We start from the raw sequence: 18856 nt of genomic DNA on the forward strand, positions 1-18856 counted from the left end.
TCTGCATAATTTTTTTGTTCGATCTCTAACGTCCTGCTCTCTCTACTTTTCCTCATAGTAGATTCATCTGGTCTGTTCCTGTTTGGCTGTGATGCCATCCTGGAGAGAAATATCAGCTGTGCTGCTGCCATTAACACCTTTGTTTATAGATATTGGAGATTGGCCTGTTTTCAATGTGGTCCTGTTTCTCTGACTGTGACTAACTGTATGTACTATCTTCATCCTCTGACATGGGATCATACTCGGAGCTCGTCTGCCTGGGTGTGTGTTTCCGGGACGAGTCCGCCTGTGGGGCTGGTTGACAGTTACCATTTGTATCTCTGCCTCTGTCTCCTTGAACCCCAGTTGACGTCGGCAGATGGCCGCTCAGACCGATTCTAGTTCTGGTGGAGGTTTCTTCCTGTTAAAAGGGAGTTCCCTCTCCGCTGTCCCTACAAGCATGCTTAGTGTGAGGGATTGCCTTAAAGTCAATGAGTCGATGCAATCAACTGGTTTTCCTTAGATAGAAAACGTTGAATTAATTTGAAAATATAATCTAGTTGAATTGTAAAGTGCCTTGAGATGACATGTGTTGTGAATTGGTGCCATAGAAATAAACTGAATTGAATAGATTACATTTAAAATTCAGAGTTAAGTTTTGAATGTGTTCCACTACATTTAAAGGAGGTGCTAAAGGTTTATGATTTAAAAGAACAGCCTCTTTGTCACAGTGTAGGTAAGGTGATGCCCACAGTCGCCATTTTCTTACTCAGGAGGATGGATTAACCAAGTGAACTGAGACCAGGGGGCTTTCTCATAAAACCGGCTTAGTTGGTGAAGCCTGGTTTATTTTGATATCATTTGGGTTTTCTAAAGCTGTCTGCTCTGAATCTGGCTGTTTCTATAGCAACTGACCCAATGAACTTAGGCTGGTCAGGAACAGCTTTAGAGCTGACCAAGGTCTGAATTTAGAACATTTTTAAGGAAACTGAAGCTAAAGCAGAAGTGTGTTAGCAATCATCATGATAATTGCCATCCAAAAGTTTCTGAAAGTAAGGAAGGAGTTAGAAAGGGGAAGCAGGAGACTACCTGTTCTAGTCCAGATAGCATAGAGACCTCCTGATGCCCCTATAGCTGCAGCATAGGGATGGATTGAGGAATTGCTAAAGAATCAACGACAAAATTGAAGCAAAAATCGTCACTGCATACTCCTTCAGGAGGAGGTTGTCTTGCAAGTCAATGAGTGGATGCAATCAACTGGTTTTCCTAACCAATCTGACAGTATTTTCTTTGAGATGCCTTGAGAGGACGTGTTGTGAATTGATGCTATATATATATATATATATATATATATATATATATATATATATATATATATATATATATATATATATATATATATATATAGAAGATATGTGGTTGTTCACAGTCCTTTGCTTGACAGACCATACAAGCACAGCCAAGCCCATGGAGTTTAACAAAAATACAATATTTTGTGTCATGTATGATATGTGACACATGGAAACTTCCTCATCTTCCTATGCTTTGGGTTTTATAAGAGAGAGCTTCAGCTGTTCACTTCATGTGTGTAACTGATATTTGCAGTTCTCTTCAAAAGATTTAAACCCAATTTGACAAGCATCATCCATGTTTGTGTCTGTTGCTTAATGATGTTCATAGGCTGTCCAGTCTCAGTACAGCAGATCATAGTTCCCTTCCTGAATAGTAGTTCCTATTGTTGACCCAGTGAAAGGTGAAGAGAATATGAGCTAAGAACAGGAGGTTGGAGAAACAATTTGTCTGATTTGGAGGGTGCACAGCATCCAGTATCTTAACTGGTTAAAAGGACCCTTTCATCTTCTAAGAAAGTTTATTTCACCTGACCACCTTAAATGGACCTTAGCTCTCCCACAGAGCAGCTTCAATCATACCCTAAACTGTTCCTCAGACACTTTGCAGAGAAGAGCACATGTTAGCCAGTAGTGTAGTCAGGCAGTGTGGTCTTTCTACAGCCTTTGTTACTTCTCCTTTTTTCTTTGACTTCGACAGTTAAATGTAACAAAAGAAGTTAAAACAAAGAAATAATGGGAAAATTTGTTTCCTTTTTAGTTCAGTCTGGTCTCTTTGGCCATTTAAGATATGTGATCATTAAAATATGAGATCATCTTTGAACTTATTTACAATTATATCTCTCTAGGGTTTCTATATTCATGTCACAAAATCCAGCATCATGTTTGCGCCTAACATGACATAACGGGGGGTGCAGGGACACTGTGCAGGCTGAACATCATATCGAACCTTTAAAGCAACAACCGCTTGAGTTTAACATCTTTTTCAGAGAAAATATATATATATTTTCAATCTCAGTAACATAATGCACCTGCTATCTTGGTCAGTGACATACTCAGTAGTTAAAGGGTTGATAAAATGTTATTCCCAGAGGTCAAACCTGCCGGGTCCTGAGGGCATCTGTGAGGATTGGATTAAAAATATATTGAGAAATCAAACAGCTGAAATCTTTTTGAATGTTAAAGTGAAACACACAGTTTCTTGTAAAGAAACTGTGTGTTTATAAAACAGTGCCACTGGTTTGTATATAACCGAAGGATTAGTGATCCTAGAGCTCACACACCTTTGTAGTTACTCTTTTAGTGACTGGTTTTGTGACAGACTTAAGTTGTTTTCAGATGTTGCTTTTTTGGGGGGTCCAAACAATTCTCCTTTGTCCATTATTGGGTACAGGCTCCCTCTGTGTGACTACGCTCACTGATGTGCGCAGCCAGACATCCAGTGTGACTGTGTCCCAGCCTGCCTATCAGGCCGCAGCAGCAGATGAAGCACATCTTTGTTTAACTGAACGGTTTCATTTATTGGACTCTGGCTGCTCTCTGACTCCCTCTGTCTGTTTCTGCAGATGATCCCATGTCTGGCCTGTTTAGGAAACCCATGATGGACGACGGTGACGTGTACACCTCCCTGCTGTCCAATCAGAGCTTCACAGCCAGCCGGGAAGCCTCCTACCTGTCGGACGACCTGAAGCCCTCAAACCACTCTCCCTCATCTGCTCTGGATGACTTCACCACCGACACCTATAGCTTCACCTCCAAAACCAAGGCGTCCAACTTATCCGACAACAGCCCAAAATCACTGCTGGGCTCCGACAAGACAGAATCCTACAACTACATGGATATCAGCCATGGGGAGGAGCATCATGGCAGCAGGGGCTCAGCTGACCATGACCTACTGGGGAGCTACATGGATAAAAACCCTGGAGGAGATGAAGAAGATGATGACGAGAACCTCGGTCCAGCACTAGGTTCCCACTCCTTCCCCTATGTGGAGGATCCATCTGACGAGGAAATGAATGACTTCCGCTCCTTCCGCAATCTGGGCGGCACCCCCCAGTCGGCCAGCCCAGTAAAGATCACCCTGACTGGGTCCCAACCTGCTAAAGCTGAGCCCCAGCAGCTCCCCCCTCTGGTCGGCGTGTCCGAGCGTGAAAACGTCCTGAGTGTGGGTCAGCAGGGTGTTCCCACAGTGACCCTGTCGGAGCCAGAGGACGACAGCCCCGCCTCCACTCCTAATGCTTCCCCAACAAGTAGGTGCAGAGCAGATTTATACCCAAACATCTGGGTCATGTAATAAATGTCCCAAATAGATCTTTTTTTGTTTTTAAGTTTATGGTACTCTAAATTCATAGAAACTAAGAAAAGACAGTTATCTTAAAATAGTTTTAAATATTAAATAGCTAAAGCTTGTTCATGTACCTGTAGTGAAACTGATGTGCTAGGTTACTATTATTAATAACAATAAGATTTACTCCCTATGGATTGCAAAAAGCAAAGCTCAAACACTACTTGTACAGATTTAAATTAAAACAAGAGGAAGTTTTAATAATAATAATAATAATCAATCCAATTTATACCGCACTTTTCATTAACAAAAATCTCAAAGTGCTACACAGTGCAAATAAAATCAAAGATAAAAATCAACATCATAAAAATCATGTGGTCATTAACAAAAATCTCAAAGTGCTACACAGTGCAAATAAAATCAAAGATAAAAATCAACATCATAAAAATCATGTGGAGGCAGAATAGGCTTGCTTAAATAAAAAAGTCTTCAAGCCTCTTTTAAAATCAATCAGTGGTTGTGGAGCTCTCAAATGATCTGGGAGAGAGTTCCAGAGACGGGGGGCAGCGACAGCGAAAGCCCGATCTCCCATGGACCTTAATCTGGAGCGAGGAAGGTGAAGGAAGTTGCAGTCTTGTGATCGTAGAGATCTGGTGGATGAATGTGGAGTGAGAAGGTCCTTCAGATAATCCGGTGAGGATCCGTTTAAACACCAAAACTACAATGTTTGAAATATATTAGCTGATTAAAGGTTAGGCTTATCAGAGTCTTTACAGGTACCTAAAACATAAAATGGATTTGTAGTTTTATTTAGACCAACATAACTTTTCCAGCAACAGAAAACCTCCTTTGAAGAACAAGCAGGTCCTGAATCAGCTTGTCTGTGCTCACTTATTTATGAAGACACAGGATTAAACTAAATCTTTTTTTTTTTTTTAATGAAGATTCATTTTTTCCCTAGCTCAGAGGCACATCAGATATCACCTTTTGTTCTTAGATGTCTGCTCATAACTGATTAACTGAAATCACTGCGTGAGACCACAAGCTGCAAGCATTTAGTTTGTTCAATTCTCATGATTTTTTAACCGTGTTTCACATCTTGACTTTATGGGACTTTAATGGAGGTCACCTCCCAGAGAGGGAGATTAAAAACAATGCTTGTTATGTAAAGATATATGTAATTTATCATTTTTATTGTGAAATGTAACCCTGTTGACAGAATTGACAGAAAATTCTATATTTTTTTAAATGAGAGTTTTTATTTAACTTTCTGACAAATTAAATTTAAAGAAATATACATTTTGTGTAAGTTAAATTAGATCATTTATTTCGAACAATGTTGATACAATTGGCATTTCTACATGATCTTTTTTATGTTTACTGTTCACTACATGTGTCTGAATGTTTAAATCAGGGTTTCCAAGAACAAAATATCTCACTGAGGATGAAGGAGTCTGAATAACTCATCTATCAAATATGATTTAATTAGCTTTAAAAGGTTTGGTAAAAACTTGAATTAAATTACTTAATTGGATTTCGTAGGTAAAACAAAACCATTCAGAGATTATATTGTAAAGCCATAATGCCCAGCTCTATTGCAAGCAGTTCCTAAACTCATCTGATGGAAGACATCTGTTGTCCCAGTCACAAAGGTACTGTAACAAAATCTCCCTTTACCACAAGGGCAATAAAATTAACGATGGAGATAACTATATTTGCACTACAGATTCTTGCAAGTAATTAAGAATTGGTGTGAAAACAAACGTCATATTGACTGTCTGTTCATTACTCTAGATTCGTTTGTCACAGTTAGAGCCAAGCCGACAGGTTCCATACAATAGAAAAAAAACCTTGCCAGTGGAACAAGACAATTTACATTTAACATAAAAAATGATTTACTTGTCTTATTTCAAATGAATACTATCTAACTAAATTTATTTAAGAGTAAAAATACTCATTCCATTTGAAAATCATCTTATTTACCTACTCAAATTAAGAGTAAATACACTTAATTAAAGAAATGTTCACTTATTTTTAGATCATTTTTGCAGTGCAGAAAGATAAATCCAAGGCAGGTTTAGGAAAAGTGTGAAGGCTTTGCATAATCATGTTGATTTTTTTTTTTTTTGAAGAACCTTTTTAAAAGTGAAAAACAATCAGGAAGTGTAAACAACCTACTACATACAGACTAATCTAATTTATGTTCAGAAATATTTCATGTTCACTTGGGGTATTCTTCAAGGTAATATCTTGTTGGATGTGTTGTTTTGTTGCAGACAGAACTTTAAACTTTAAATGAACAATTTTGGGTAGATTTTTCTTAATATTGCAGACGACAAGAGCATTCCTTTAATTGGTTGTTAGTTTGTTGCGATTAAAAAACTGGTACTGGGGTGTTGGGATCAAATACCTTTAATAATGAAAGGTATGTCTATTAGGGCAGGCATGATGCCCAGCAAGAGAAGGAACTGTGACGGGCTCACAGAAAAACCTTAACAAGGAAAAACAAAGAACCAAACAGGGACGAGGAGCCACTTGGGGGAGAACTGAGAACCAGGGACCATATAAACACTTAGGAAATAAGAAATAGATAATAATCAAAACGATAGAAACTAAAAACTTGCAGAAACAGAACTAAATCTATTGTAGCATAAGATTTAAACATACTGTTCTATAAATTAAGCCACATTTAGGTCTAGAGCCAGTCATGGTTTTAACTCTAGGCTGATGACACTGCTGTGTATTATGGATTTAAATAGTGCAGGTTTTCTCCATCTTCCAAAATTTAATTGATTTTTCTGTTTTATGGGGTAATCAAGACACTTCTGCAATCTATTTTCTGTTTCATGTGTTAACAGGAAAACAATTTTCCTCTGAGGAGATGTTCAAGGTTGAGTCTGGAAAGCCTGCAGCCTTCAGAAGCAACCCTGGCCCACAACCCAGCAGCAGGGACAACGAGGGCAGCAGTGCAGAGTCCGGAGACTCTGAGATCGAGCTGGTCTCTGAAGACCTTCCCAAGGCCAGTAGCAACCCATTTACTGAGGCTCCAAAGGGCAAGGGTACCTCCAGCCTGCCCAGCAACCCCTTTGATAGCCCCCCTGTTACCAAGGCTGGCATTGGCCTTGCTGGCGGCCCTGCCCCACCCACAGCCTACAGCATTTTAAGGGAGGAGAGAGAAGCAGAGCTTGACAGTGATCTCGTCATCGAGTCTGCCTCTGAAGAGAGCCCCAAGAGGGAGCAGGGCGTCGGAGGCCCCAAACAGGGAGCCATCCCTCCATCGCCTCTGGTCTCCTCCACCAGCCCTCCCCGCAGCACCCCTGAGGCTGCGCCAGTCCAGCCACTGATTTCTGAAAAGGCCAAGAACCCTATCAAAGCAGAAGAGGATCGTCCCAGCAAGCCTAAGCCTCCAACCGCTGCTGTGCCTCCAGAGGTGAGATCAGAAAAGCCTCAGCAGGATGACACGCCCCTCCAGCAGGGTAAGGGAGAGCTGGGAAAGCCTGCTGTAACCATGATGTTGGAGGGCTTCAACAAACAGAAAGGTTAGTGCAGAAATCTACTTCCAATTCAAAGGTGTGCTAATATGAGGTTTCCCCGAGGCTTTACTAATTTAATCCGTAGGAAATATAACAAGTGAAGCATTGAGTGTTGCTAAAATGCCTTCATAATTATACATGTATTTGAACTAAAGCATGACATCTGTAAAATATAAAAATGATGGGATATTTCTTTGAGTGGGAGGTGAAGTGCTTCTCCTCAGCCCTGTTTACATACACTGCCCTCTGGTGGTATATATTAGAAAAAAGAATAAAGCCCTTGCTTTTAGAAATGATTCAAACACATCTCCAGGAAGATTCCATGTTGAGAAAAGGCTTTTATTTTCATATTTTTGCTTTTCACTGGTTAAAATCACTTTCTATCCTCTGAGCATTAAAAACTGCAGCGATGCATACAGCAGATATTAGTTAATGGTGTTTTGATGTTAATCTAGGGCGGTCTGACTTGGTTGGCTTTGCACTCTGGCCGTGTAAACACCAGACTTACATAATTCTTCAAAGCTAAAACTGGGACAGATTCTCTCTTACATCTTCTCTGTGAATCAGAGCATCTTATTTATTTTTCCAGACATGCTCTGTCTCTATTCACAAAGTAGCGTGGCATGCATGTGTGCAAGGGTTTCTGCAGACTTTGTGTCAGTTACCAAATGAATCAGTTAGATTGTGACATTCATGAATATTGTATTGATCAAAACAACTTTTTGCAGTCTTGTTGTTTTTGTTCATCCTGAAAGAAGGTTCTGGAACCAAAAGAAGAAAAAAAAAATCAAACAAACAAAAAAAAACAGGTCATGTGAATTATTTTCTCCACCACTAGAGGGAGCAGGACAGCTTTGTTGAAGATCATCAGATATTTATGTCATCAGTCAGAGCACTTCCCCACCAGCTGCTATAGCAACAGTGAAGGGGGAGCATGCTCAGTGTGAGCTGTTCCCTTTGCTCCTGGTTGGTGTTGGCATGGAGGCAAATGAGGCTGCAGAAAGCAGAAGGTGTGAGGTGTGGCAGGGGAAAGGAGGCCTGGACATCAACAATGGCATCAAGTCAAACCATGAAACCTGGGCTGAAAGCGTGTGAGCCGATCAGCTTGCGTTAAACCTATCCCAAACTGGGATGAGACTAATATTAGCTGCTTCCTGTCTTGCATCTTCAGATCTCCATTTGAATTCCAACTGTGGTCCAAGGAGGAAGTCATAAAGCACAAACATCCTGAAGGCGCCACATGGGAGAGATGTGCTTAAATATTTAGTCTTTAACATGAATTATTAAGAGCCATACGTCCTCGTTTAAAACTGAGATATAATAAAAAATAGAAGTGTAGCAACTATAATGCCAAAATAAAATAACCGAGCTGGCTGTTTGCCAAATTGTTACTCAGCAACCATTCCATCCTTAATGAAACATGTTTCACTCCGTCTGCTGAGCCATGTGACAACAGACTATAAAAAGGCTTTTTCAGGGATTAGTGCATGTGGGAAATGTTGTGTTACCCCAATAAAGATGCTGCTAATGAGCCTTCACAACAAATTGACATGCTTTGGTTTGCCAGACGAAGAAATTCTGGATGATGCACAGACTATTAGGTCTTCACACACCAAAACATTTCTTCACAAGACAAAAGATCCGCCACCATAGTCATCCTCTTATCCCTGGGGGCTTTAAATCATTGCATGGATGGTTTGCTGCTGCAGCAATGATTCTGTGCTGTTTACAACGTGTCCCCCACCCCCCGCTGCACTCCTCCCCCAAGCACACCGACATACACGTATGCACTCTCCCAGCTCCTCGAACCAGCGCTGCTCCACAGCATCAGTCTTTGTGCTCCAAGAGTCGGCAGCACCTTGGAAACCTCTCCTCCCTCCCTCTGTACCTCCCTCCTTGACACCATCACAGTCTCTCTCCCGCATCCTTCCCACCATTCATGCCTTTCTGGGGGATGACTGACTGAGTCGCTCCTGTCGAAGAGGAAAACGAGGAGCGCAAAGAGACAAAGAGACTGAGGGAGTGGGAACTAAGCTGAGCAGCAGCATGCAGGCCACTGCAGACATGACGAAGAAGGAGTGCTCCTGGAGCGGCTGGAAAGGCCAGGGTACTGACGTCTTTCTGTGTTTTTTTAGCGGTTGTTCTTGTTGGTGGGTTCAATATTCCAGAAGCGGGGCGTGTCTGATGTGGATTGCATGAGTCTGTTAAATGCATGTGCACATTGATCGTTTCATGGAGAGTTTTTGGGGTATCAGATGGGCTCCCTTATTCTGCATGAACCCACCTTTTGACTGATTCCCATATCTATCCTCAGTGAAAACAAAGAGGACAGGTGATCAAAGACAGCGACAGCCTTTTTGGGGAAATTGCATGCTGTGCTCCATCTGTTTGGGATGCATGCTGGGATGGATTCAGTGTTATGAACCAAGGCGTGCCATTGTTGATACCCCACCCCTCCCCACTGAGCAGGGTGCCTGTTTTTATATGCTTAGATTTTAGGTGAAACGCGGCAGTTAGACAGTCGGATAGTGCTGACAGCCCTTCTCCATGGTAACCAGGCCACACCCATCCTGATTACATCAGGCCCATGTCCTAGGCCACCATGGCAGCATGCAGAGCATGCCACGGGGGTCCGTCCGTTTCCGCTGAACTGGTGCTTATCAGAGGGACCACGAAAGAAAATGGCGTCACTGTGACTACTCTGTGCTGTTCAGCCACGCAGTAAAACAGAATAATATATTTACTGTGATACAGCAGGGATCATACAAGCATCTCATTGTTCAGGCTAGATCTTTACAAACAAGACATTCAGTCTTTATGCTACTGAGTAATTTAAGGAGTTAATGTCTCCAAAAATCTCCTGATGTCCAGGATCCGACCACAGCCCGCTAAACACGTCAAATGACTGCTGATAGGAGCTGAAATCAATCCGATTTACTTTCCCCCTCTGAATCATGCACAGTCATTTTTAAAGCTGCAGGCGTTTTGTATAGTCATTCTCTCTGCTGAGCCCACGACGGACCCAGCATCAGTAATGGGCCTGGATCAGATTGTGATGCAGACTCACTCCTCAGTATGACCAGAAAACATACACTTCAGTAGGGACAAAACAGCCAACATGTCCATGACCCAAGTAGTGATCTAATTTAGAGTGCATCCTGACAATATTCACAGCGCTGGATCTTTTCCTTCATTTTAGATACGATGCAACTTTATTCCATATGGTATCATAATATTGCCTATCCTAAAATGCAACACATAATATCCATTTATGACAGTGTTGGGAGGTTTTGAGACTTGATTTATTATAATTGAGAAAAAAAATCTAAGAAATCACTGCGTATTCACAGCCTTTGACATAAAGCGTAAAACTGAGCTAAGAAGGACAGTAGTTCTGCCACTGATGATCCATTAGATGTTTCTCTAACACAAAAGAGCAGCACTATGAAAAACCTTGATGATGAACTGAACATAAACTATTTTCTTAAACAAAAGTTTTCCTGCTGGGATTAACATATTGGTTATTTTAAGGGAAGTATTGAAAAGAATAAAAACATTGAATTAATTCGCAAATAACCATGTGCTGGTATAATAACAGTAATATTATTTAGGAAAGTTTTGCAGTTTTCATACAAACTGTAATATGCTTCAAATGTTTTCATTTGAACAAGTTACTCTACTACTGCTAATATTTATTAAAGTATAACAAATTTTAATTTTTTTTATTGGCAGTTTGGTTTTATTATGACATGAGAGAAAAAAAAGTAAATGTCCTAAATGGGGAGAGTAAAGCACAGAATATCAACTTTTGTTATTCCTAATTTAATTTAATTTTAATGGTAAAACTAGGAATAAAAAAAGCTGCTATTTACTTGTTGGGTTGTCAGTCTGGTTGCAGCCTGCAGGCAGATGCTCAACACAAATGCAGTTTTTAGTTTCCTTTAGTAAGATTAAATAGTGGGAAGTTACACCAAATGAAAACAGGATTTAGAAATGGTCTTTTTTCAATGAGGGAAAGGCTTAATTGCAATATTTTAGTCAACTTGGCAGTAAGAAGGAACATGTGGGGGAGGGGACAGACTTTGCAAAACTTATGGAAACTATGGTCAGTTTGATATTATCATTCATCTAATAAAGAAAAAAAAATATGAGACCACCCTTTTTTTTGTTTGTTGTTATTCTTATTCTTCAGCTAATCTCTCTTATATATCTATATTAAAAACAACTAAATGAATATTGATTTCTTTCTACCACTATACATATGTATTTAGCAGACCATGGCTAAAATGGGGATAATAAAACCTTTACATTTTCCTGTCAGAGACTAGAGGGACTGAAAAGCTGAATTTTTTACATAATCTGCAGTTTCCTGATCATTTTAGATAAAACATCTTAAAGCAAAAGTAATGAAATTGATAATAAACCCCTAACATCTCTGCCAAGAAGACGCAGTTCCAATCTTTCTGCTCGTTTTCTCTCCGTCTGGCTGAAGGCTCGTTTGAGGCCACAGAGATGTCTTTTTGGTGATTTAATTAGGTCAGGCTAAACTAGTTTCATTACAGGAGGGGAGGGTGGGAGATATTATTGTCAGCTGTGTTAACTGTTTGATCTGGTTTTGGCTCAGGGAGTGTTGAACATATCAGGCTGCTCTGTTTTGGCCTCTGAAGTGTTGAGGAGTGGGTGGATCACTGTCTGACAAGGTCCTACTTCAGTGAGTTCCTTAAACATGTCAACCGCAAAATTGATATAAAAACGTTTACATAAGAAGTAACTGCTTTCAGGAATCATAAGTTACTTTAATTAAGACTCCAGCCAGCAGAGTTGTTATACCATATTTTGTCTTTAAACACTAAGAAATAAAAAGAGAAGTTGAACAAAACAATCTCATTTCTTAAGTAAATATTCAAGTTTATCAATTCAAGTTGATTTTCAATAAGTTGATTTCAACATGTTTGGAAGTAGAGTTAAATAAATGGGTTGTGGTTATTTTCAAAGAAAATTTTGATGCTTTATCTGCTTGAAGGGGGATAGTTTCAGGTATAAACAGAGGTCAGTTTGTATCAAAGCTGAGTGTTGTTCAGTTGTTTTACTTGTATGTATTTGCTCCCAGTCTGGCTGATGAAGCTGCCTTTGTCCCCGTGCATCATGAGAAAAGGAGTGTCTGTGTTTCTGTGCTGTTTGGGTTCGGAACTGAATGATGAGCGGCTGATTCTCCACGTTCAATATGTTCCCAAAGGAGCGCTCTCTCACCCCTCCCTCCTCTCTCCATCACTGGGTGAGCAGTGGGGAGAAAATGGAGCATGGTTACTATGGTAACTGCATCAGGCAGAATCCCGCTTGCTTAAAGGAGCTGCAGTCTTTGCAATTTTCAGTGACGCTTTTCGTTCATGCACCGACTTGCGTTTCGGTGGCCTTTAGAGTTACAATCTGTTTTGCTGAACTGCCCTGTGGATCAACCACACCCCAGCCACACATACCCCCTCCTCCCTCCTCCCCTCTGCCCAGGCAAATTTTGATTTGCTTGCCATGCCGGTGGCCCTCCCCTGCTCTGTAGGGGGGGGGGGGGCTCCCCCTCCATTGCTCTCCTTTTGTCCGTGAATAAAGCAGCTGCCTCTTTCCTTGTTCAGCCATGGGAGCCGCAGGTCAGTACACACTTCTCATACAAAGCTTTTCAGTCATGTCATAGAGTTTCTCCGAGCAGGACTGCTAAAAAAAACAAAACCTTTGTGTGTGTGTTCTTAGACGCTCTGCCTGGTGTGACTGTGACAGAGCATCTCCATTCAAATCATTCAGTCTGTCAGGGATGCATGTGCAGCAGCAGTTGTAACTGAATGGCTCAGCTTTCTGACTTCTGACAGAGGATGGTTATGAGATTATGAGAAACGGTCTTTGCAGTTACGCCTCGCTGGAACAGTTCACGTGAAGCAGCAGAGATTATTTAAAACCCAGAGAGCTGTGTTACCATGCAGTTCCAGCAAGCCTTTCGGCTTCCACAGACGCCTTTTAGCAGAGAGTAAAGATGGCCGTCATCACTATGCTGCTCACAGCTCTACGGCTAAAATTAGAGCGGACATGCAGGCAGGCAGAGCGAGACACTGGAGAGCCGAGCAGCAAACCCCCATTCATCTCCGATTTGAAACTTTCCATGAAGTTGGCATCTCTTTGTGCTTTCTTCTGTGGACACCAAGGCTTTTCCTGGCAGATTCCACAGGATGCATTGTGAACCCCAGTTGAACTGGGACCTATGGGGTGGCGAGGGAGGCAGCTGGCTCAGCTGAGGTGAAACAGGCTTGTATCCATAGCAGAGGACCGTGTCGGCTGCTGAAGCTGTAATGGTACACTGAGCTAATCCTCAGTTATCACTTCTCCTTCGTCTTTGGAAGTAGCTTTAAATTACAGGCCCCAGCACCCAAAGATGGAGGAATGGAAACATCACAGTGGGATGAATGAGAGTCTGTACAGATTTTGGGTTGCAGACTCCACGTTTCCATCCTTTAATATGAAAGTGTGGCGTGTTACTGCTTTGATGCCTCGTCATCCTTTGCTGCTGACCACTGCGGTTCGGCCAGGTCGCAGTGAGCCCTTATCAATGAGCTGCTGATTGTGCTGCTATTTCTGCTGCAGCTTCTCAGACCTGCAGGTCAATCATTAACAGTCCGGGGAGTTGTTACAACACCAGAGTAATCATTGCATGTATGGTTATAGATGTATGGGACCAATGCAGGTGATCACAAAACCACCTCCAACCAGCAGGCCTTCAACTCAAGCCTGTATGAATCTCTCTCAGCTGATTACAGTGAGCTTCTTTCTCCTGCAAAGGGTACTTTAATCTAAGATGATGAGAATTGATTAAACCTTTGTACTGTCAGAGTTAGATGGCTTCGTGATCATGAAGAATCTGAATTTAAGAGGAACTCCTGAGAGTCGCAGCTATCGGAGGATGTTTGGTTATCAAGAGCTTCCAGTTTTTGTATTGTGACCTTGTTCTGTGCTTTCTCCTCAGCAATTGACCTCCTCTACTGGAGGAACGTGAAGCAGTCTGGTGCCGTGTTCAGCAGCGTCCTCCTGCTCCTTTTCTCCCTGACCCAGTTCAGCGTCGTCAGTGTCGGGGCCTACTTAGCTCTGGCGGCGCTCTCTGCCACCATCAGCTTCAGGATCTACAAGTCTGTGCTGCAGGCCGTGCAGAAAACTGATGAGGGACATCCTTTCAAGTGAGGGAAACAGGTCGATCACTGGCCTGGAAGTGGTTTAGAATCCAGCTACACTGACAGATTTTTTTTATTTTTATTGTTTCCAGGGCTTATCTGGAGATGGAGATCTCTCTGTCTCCGGACCAGATCAGTAAATATGCCGATAAGATCCTGCTGTATAGCAACACCTGCATGAAGGAGCTGCGCAGGCTGTTTCTCGTACAGGATCTGGTTGACTCTTTGAAGGTTTGCATCATAGTGAAATTAATCACTGCTTTCCTTTTATTCCTGCTGAGATGTTTGCTTTAAGTTACTGCGCTTCAGTTTGCAGTTCTGATGTGGCTGCTGACCTATGTGGGTGCACTCTTCAATGGACTGACACTGCTCATCCTAGGTGAGATCATCTGATTTGCAAGCACTGCCGATGACTCACTTAATGAAGCGACTCTCTGTTATTGTAGTAAAGCCATTTATCAGTTTTCTGTAAAATCAATCTCTTTTAAGAATTACGTCATGATTTTTTTTTCTTTAATCAGGATAAAGCTCACCCTCAAAAAACAAATTTTCTCACTCAAATGCCTAAAATGGCAAATATGAAAATGATCTTTTCTCTTTGGGAAAAATGTCTGTCTTTTGTTTTTGTTCTTTTTTTCTTATTAAGAGGAGTCTCCTCGTTTACTGTTCAGCTGCAGAAAACCTTTACAGAATGGGTTTTAGATATTTTCGGGTTTGAATGCCAGTTCAGAACATTTTAATCTATATTCTCCATCCCACTGTTCTTCTGCAGTGTTTTCAGCTCCTTCCTTCCTCCTATACTTTACTTCACTTTCCTTTCCCTGTATCCTTTTCTGCCTTGTGTCCTTCCTTTCCATCTTTGTTTTAACTTCCTTAAAGGCAAAAATATTTTAATACTTTTCCTTAAACTTTGACCTTTAATTCTTATAATTTTTGTCATTTTTTTCGAACTACTTATGTACCTCTTTATCTTGACTGATTCATTCATTCCTTTAGCTTATTTTTCTACCTTCCTCCTTTCATCCTCCATTCCTCTTCATTTATTCTCTCCAGCTGTTTTTTATTGTTTCTTCCCTTGTGCCTTTTCATTTATTATTTTACCATGGATGTAAAAAACGAAGCATTGTTATATTTTCATTTGAAAACAAGGGACTGAAAACTTTGAAACTCTAGAAAACAACTGAGTTTTTGCATAGTAAATGTTTAAAAATAATTTTCAACCATATGTGAAAATGTTGAAGGGATTTAAAAACTAAAACACATGAAACGTGGGGGGAAAAAAGTCCTGGCGAACTCGAATTAAAGTCCAAATCCTCAGAATGTGTCAAAATGATTTTCAGTGCCATCAACATTAGCTGGGCTTTTGGGTCCAATTTGAAGAACTGTTGTTTTGTCAAATCCTGCAGGGGTTATCTATACAATAATTATCCAGTTTGTCATGATTTTCATTTATTAACAGTTTTAGTTAAAGATCTTATTAGCTTTTCTGCCACAATAACTATTATTGATGAACAATAACTAAAAGTTAATATATACCACAATAACAGGAATATGTTACTATTATTTTAATACACTCAACAGTCTATAATAACAGAGTTTGTCACCAACGTTCTGAGTTTTGTTTTTGAAGCAAATATTTTTTCGTTTATACACTTGGTTAAAGTAATGTCATAAATTTGTACAGGTATATTTGTTTTAGACTTTAACTTATATTAGCTTTACTTACATATTAGCCAAAAACAATATATTATGAACAGTTTTGGTCCATTGCTTAACTTTTCCTCCTCATATTCCTCTACAGCTGTGGTGTCAATGTTCACCTTGCCGGTGGTCTATGAAAAACATCAGGTAAGAGCAACGTTACCACTGGTCATTTCAGGTGTGGAGGATCTGGTGCAGCCTTTCAACAGGTCGGTTTCTGTTTACAGGCGCAGATTGATCAATATGTGGGATTAATACGGACCCAGGTCAACTCTGTGGTGGGAAAGTGAGTGAATGCATCTCAAGTTTCCTACACGTCACACTATATATAGGGGAATGTTCAGAGAGACTATATAGATAAAATAAACTGAAACTGATTTCATGTAAGACAAACTGATGTTTTTCCTCATGTTTCATTTATAAAGAGTGGATCAGGGCAGACACTTTTTCAGATCTTCAAAAATAATCCAACACAAATATTTACACTCATAACCTTACTCTCAGTACAGGTTGTAACTTTAAAATTGTAGATAGCTATTTTGGCATATTTTTTAAACAGAGCTTGAAAAGCAGAGCTAAAAAGGTTCACAGCATAGTTCCTTAATAAAACCTTACCTCAAACCGCTTGATGAAATCAAAACACCAATGTTATTCCCTGTCTGCCCAGGATCCAAGCGAAGATCCCCGGGGCCAAGAGGAAGGAGGAGTAATCCTGTCCGTGACACCTTGAAGCTGACGGTCCAGTCCAGCACCGAGTCGGGTTCCCGGCTGAAGGGCCCGATCATCATCTGTGGGGCGTAGTGCTTTGTCATCTTGGTGTTCTCTAAAAGCATCCACTGGGGAAGCCTTCACCCTGTCTATAGCAGTCTAACACTAACACACAGTCACAGTATGTGCATAATCCTGCTTCTAGGTAGATGACTACACAGCTCAAAGACAAAAAAAGAACCTGTTTGTGTTGCTTATTATGAAGTGCATGAAATCGAGCCTTGGGTAAATAATATTTGATATCTTTTGTGAAGTTTTGAAATCACGCTACATTTTTGCTTTGCAGTGCTAACCACAAGTTGTATGGTTTGGCCCAAAGAGGCTGAAAGCCCACAAACCTCCTCCGCTGCCAGTGTTGAATACTGCTTCGTGTCTCAGTTAACATTCGGGGCTTTTATCAGTATGTCAATATATATATATAAATAATTTCCTTTTGGTGTTTCCAAGCACAAGATAATTTACGGTATGCGTGTTAGATGTGGTAACTGTAGGGGTTTTGCTCTTTGTAATAACCATAAGGAACAACACACACACTCACATTAGGTACTGTTGTACAAGTATGAAGACAAGGAGTATCGGTTGATATGAAGCTTGTTTGAATAACTGTCCAACTTTGTATTTCGTTCAGCTATACTTGGTAGTTCTTTAGACCCTGGACTCTAACTATTTGCACTTACAGTATGTATTTAATTACAGGAATAAAAAATAAATGTACCTTGATGTAACGTCTCCTGTGCCACCTCACTGATTCTTCCTGCCAACTGAGGCTGTAAGGGACGAGAGTCTTGGAGGCCATTTGGGGCTAAGTCTGACCTGGTGAAAGCTCTCATGTTGAGTCTGGGTTCAGAGAGCTATAAATAAGAAGCTCTGGATTCTGACACACAAACAGCACAGTGCTGTGTAGACGCAGGGGTCAAACACAGGTGTTTGGAAAAAAAAAAAAAGACTGACAAGACAAGACTCATCAATAACTACTTTTAATGGCCTGTAGGTAAATAATTACAACTCTACATGAACATAAAACAGCCCTTTTGGATAAACAGCAAACTTCTGCTTTGATAACATAAAATATTTTCGAACACAGTTTGTCTTATTTTAACATTAAAACCATCTAAAGAAAAAGTTCTCATATCACTCCTGTCATTCTCATACGGAGCTTTTATTTATCTGTTGAGCACAATGGGAGAATGGAGCTGGAAGAGACCACCCTGAACGTTTCCACCTCCTTGCTCTGCAAGGACCATTCTGTGAGAAGGATCAACCTGCAGGACAAGAACAGGCTTTAAAACACATTAGTTACTATGTGAGGGGAAAAAAACAGAACATGGGCTAAACAATGGAAAGAGAAGCACTCATCTGTAACATACCTGGTTCCACTTCCATTGGTTCTCAAGGTACGCCGGAGTGACAGCTGGTCTTGGAGGAGTCCTGATGAACAGTCTGTAAAAACAAACCCTTAAACATGTTACTGGTTCTCTTGAGATAGTCAATAGGTTTCCATGTTGATGTGAGTGTGACCTGGTGAGGCGGTCCCCGCAGTCTTGTTGAAGCTGACGGATCCTTTTCTGGCTCAGATGCAGAGTGCTGCTGGGCCCGTTGCACAGCAGGCTGTTGATGGCCGACCGCAGAGTGTTAATCTGAAAGAAAAACAATCCAGTGCACAAAAACTGGGACTGAAAAAAAATGTACTGCAACAAAAAGCAAAACAATAATGTAGACTTATCATGGAGAGCATTATGACCATGAAAGGTCTGCACCTTTACATCACTATATATGAAACTGATGTAAAGCTCTGAATATTGTGACACCTTTCCATTAGAACCAGCACTTTTAGCTACAGCATCAAGTAGGGGTAAAACAAATGTTGTGAACCAAAATTTGTGATAAAAGTATTAAGAGACGTGTGACTGAATGGCCTCTATACTTCTACAAAAACTCTAAAAGTTTTACATCAACTGGACTCTGAACAAAAAAAACATCTGACAGCATCTCAGAGCTCATTAAAATAACCTTCTATACACTTGCGTGCGTAATTAT

At 40.7% G+C, this 18856-nt stretch overlaps 2 protein-coding genes across 4 annotated transcripts in view; one reads left to right on the plus strand and one right to left on the minus strand.

Moving 5' to 3' along the window:
• Positions 1 to 17555, plus strand: part of rtn1 (reticulon 1) — a 27701-nt gene extending 10146 nt beyond the window's left edge. The window contains exons 2-9 of one of the 3 annotated variants that reach the window (XM_015374224.1): positions 2894 to 3577; positions 6471 to 7151; positions 14149 to 14356; positions 14443 to 14581; positions 14660 to 14729; positions 16152 to 16198; positions 16279 to 16337; positions 16719 to 17555. In XM_015374224.1, the coding sequence (XP_015229710.1) occupies positions 2894 to 3577; positions 6471 to 7151; positions 14149 to 14356; positions 14443 to 14581; positions 14660 to 14729; positions 16152 to 16198; positions 16279 to 16337; positions 16719 to 16761 (1931 nt within the window). In that variant the 3' untranslated portion in view covers positions 16762 to 17555. Of the gene's footprint in view, positions 1 to 2893; positions 3578 to 6470; positions 7152 to 8941; positions 9253 to 12636; positions 12788 to 14148; positions 14357 to 14442; positions 14582 to 14659; positions 14730 to 16151; positions 16199 to 16278; positions 16338 to 16718 lie in introns of those variants that run through there. The other 2 variants (XM_015374225.1, XM_015374226.1) reach the window with 2 other exon arrangements.
• A 254-nt stretch (positions 17556 to 17809) lies between these two features.
• The window catches only part of tdrd9 (tudor domain containing 9), a 40444-nt gene continuing 39397 nt past the window's right edge, over positions 17810 to 18856 (minus strand). Inside the window, exons 33-35 of the mRNA XM_015374209.1 lie at positions 18338 to 18456; positions 18187 to 18259; positions 17810 to 18081 (exon numbers count right to left, since the gene is read on the minus strand). Of these exons, the coding sequence (XP_015229695.1) occupies positions 17983 to 18081; positions 18187 to 18259; positions 18338 to 18456 (291 nt within the window). The 3' untranslated portion in view covers positions 17810 to 17982. The remainder of the gene's footprint in view (positions 18082 to 18186; positions 18260 to 18337; positions 18457 to 18856) is intronic.

This window comes from Cyprinodon variegatus, unplaced genomic scaffold (assembly GCF_000732505.1).
Source record: "Cyprinodon variegatus isolate N-32 unplaced genomic scaffold, C_variegatus-1.0 Scaffold99, whole genome shotgun sequence".
Taxonomy (NCBI): domain Eukaryota; kingdom Metazoa; phylum Chordata; class Actinopteri; order Cyprinodontiformes; family Cyprinodontidae; genus Cyprinodon; species Cyprinodon variegatus.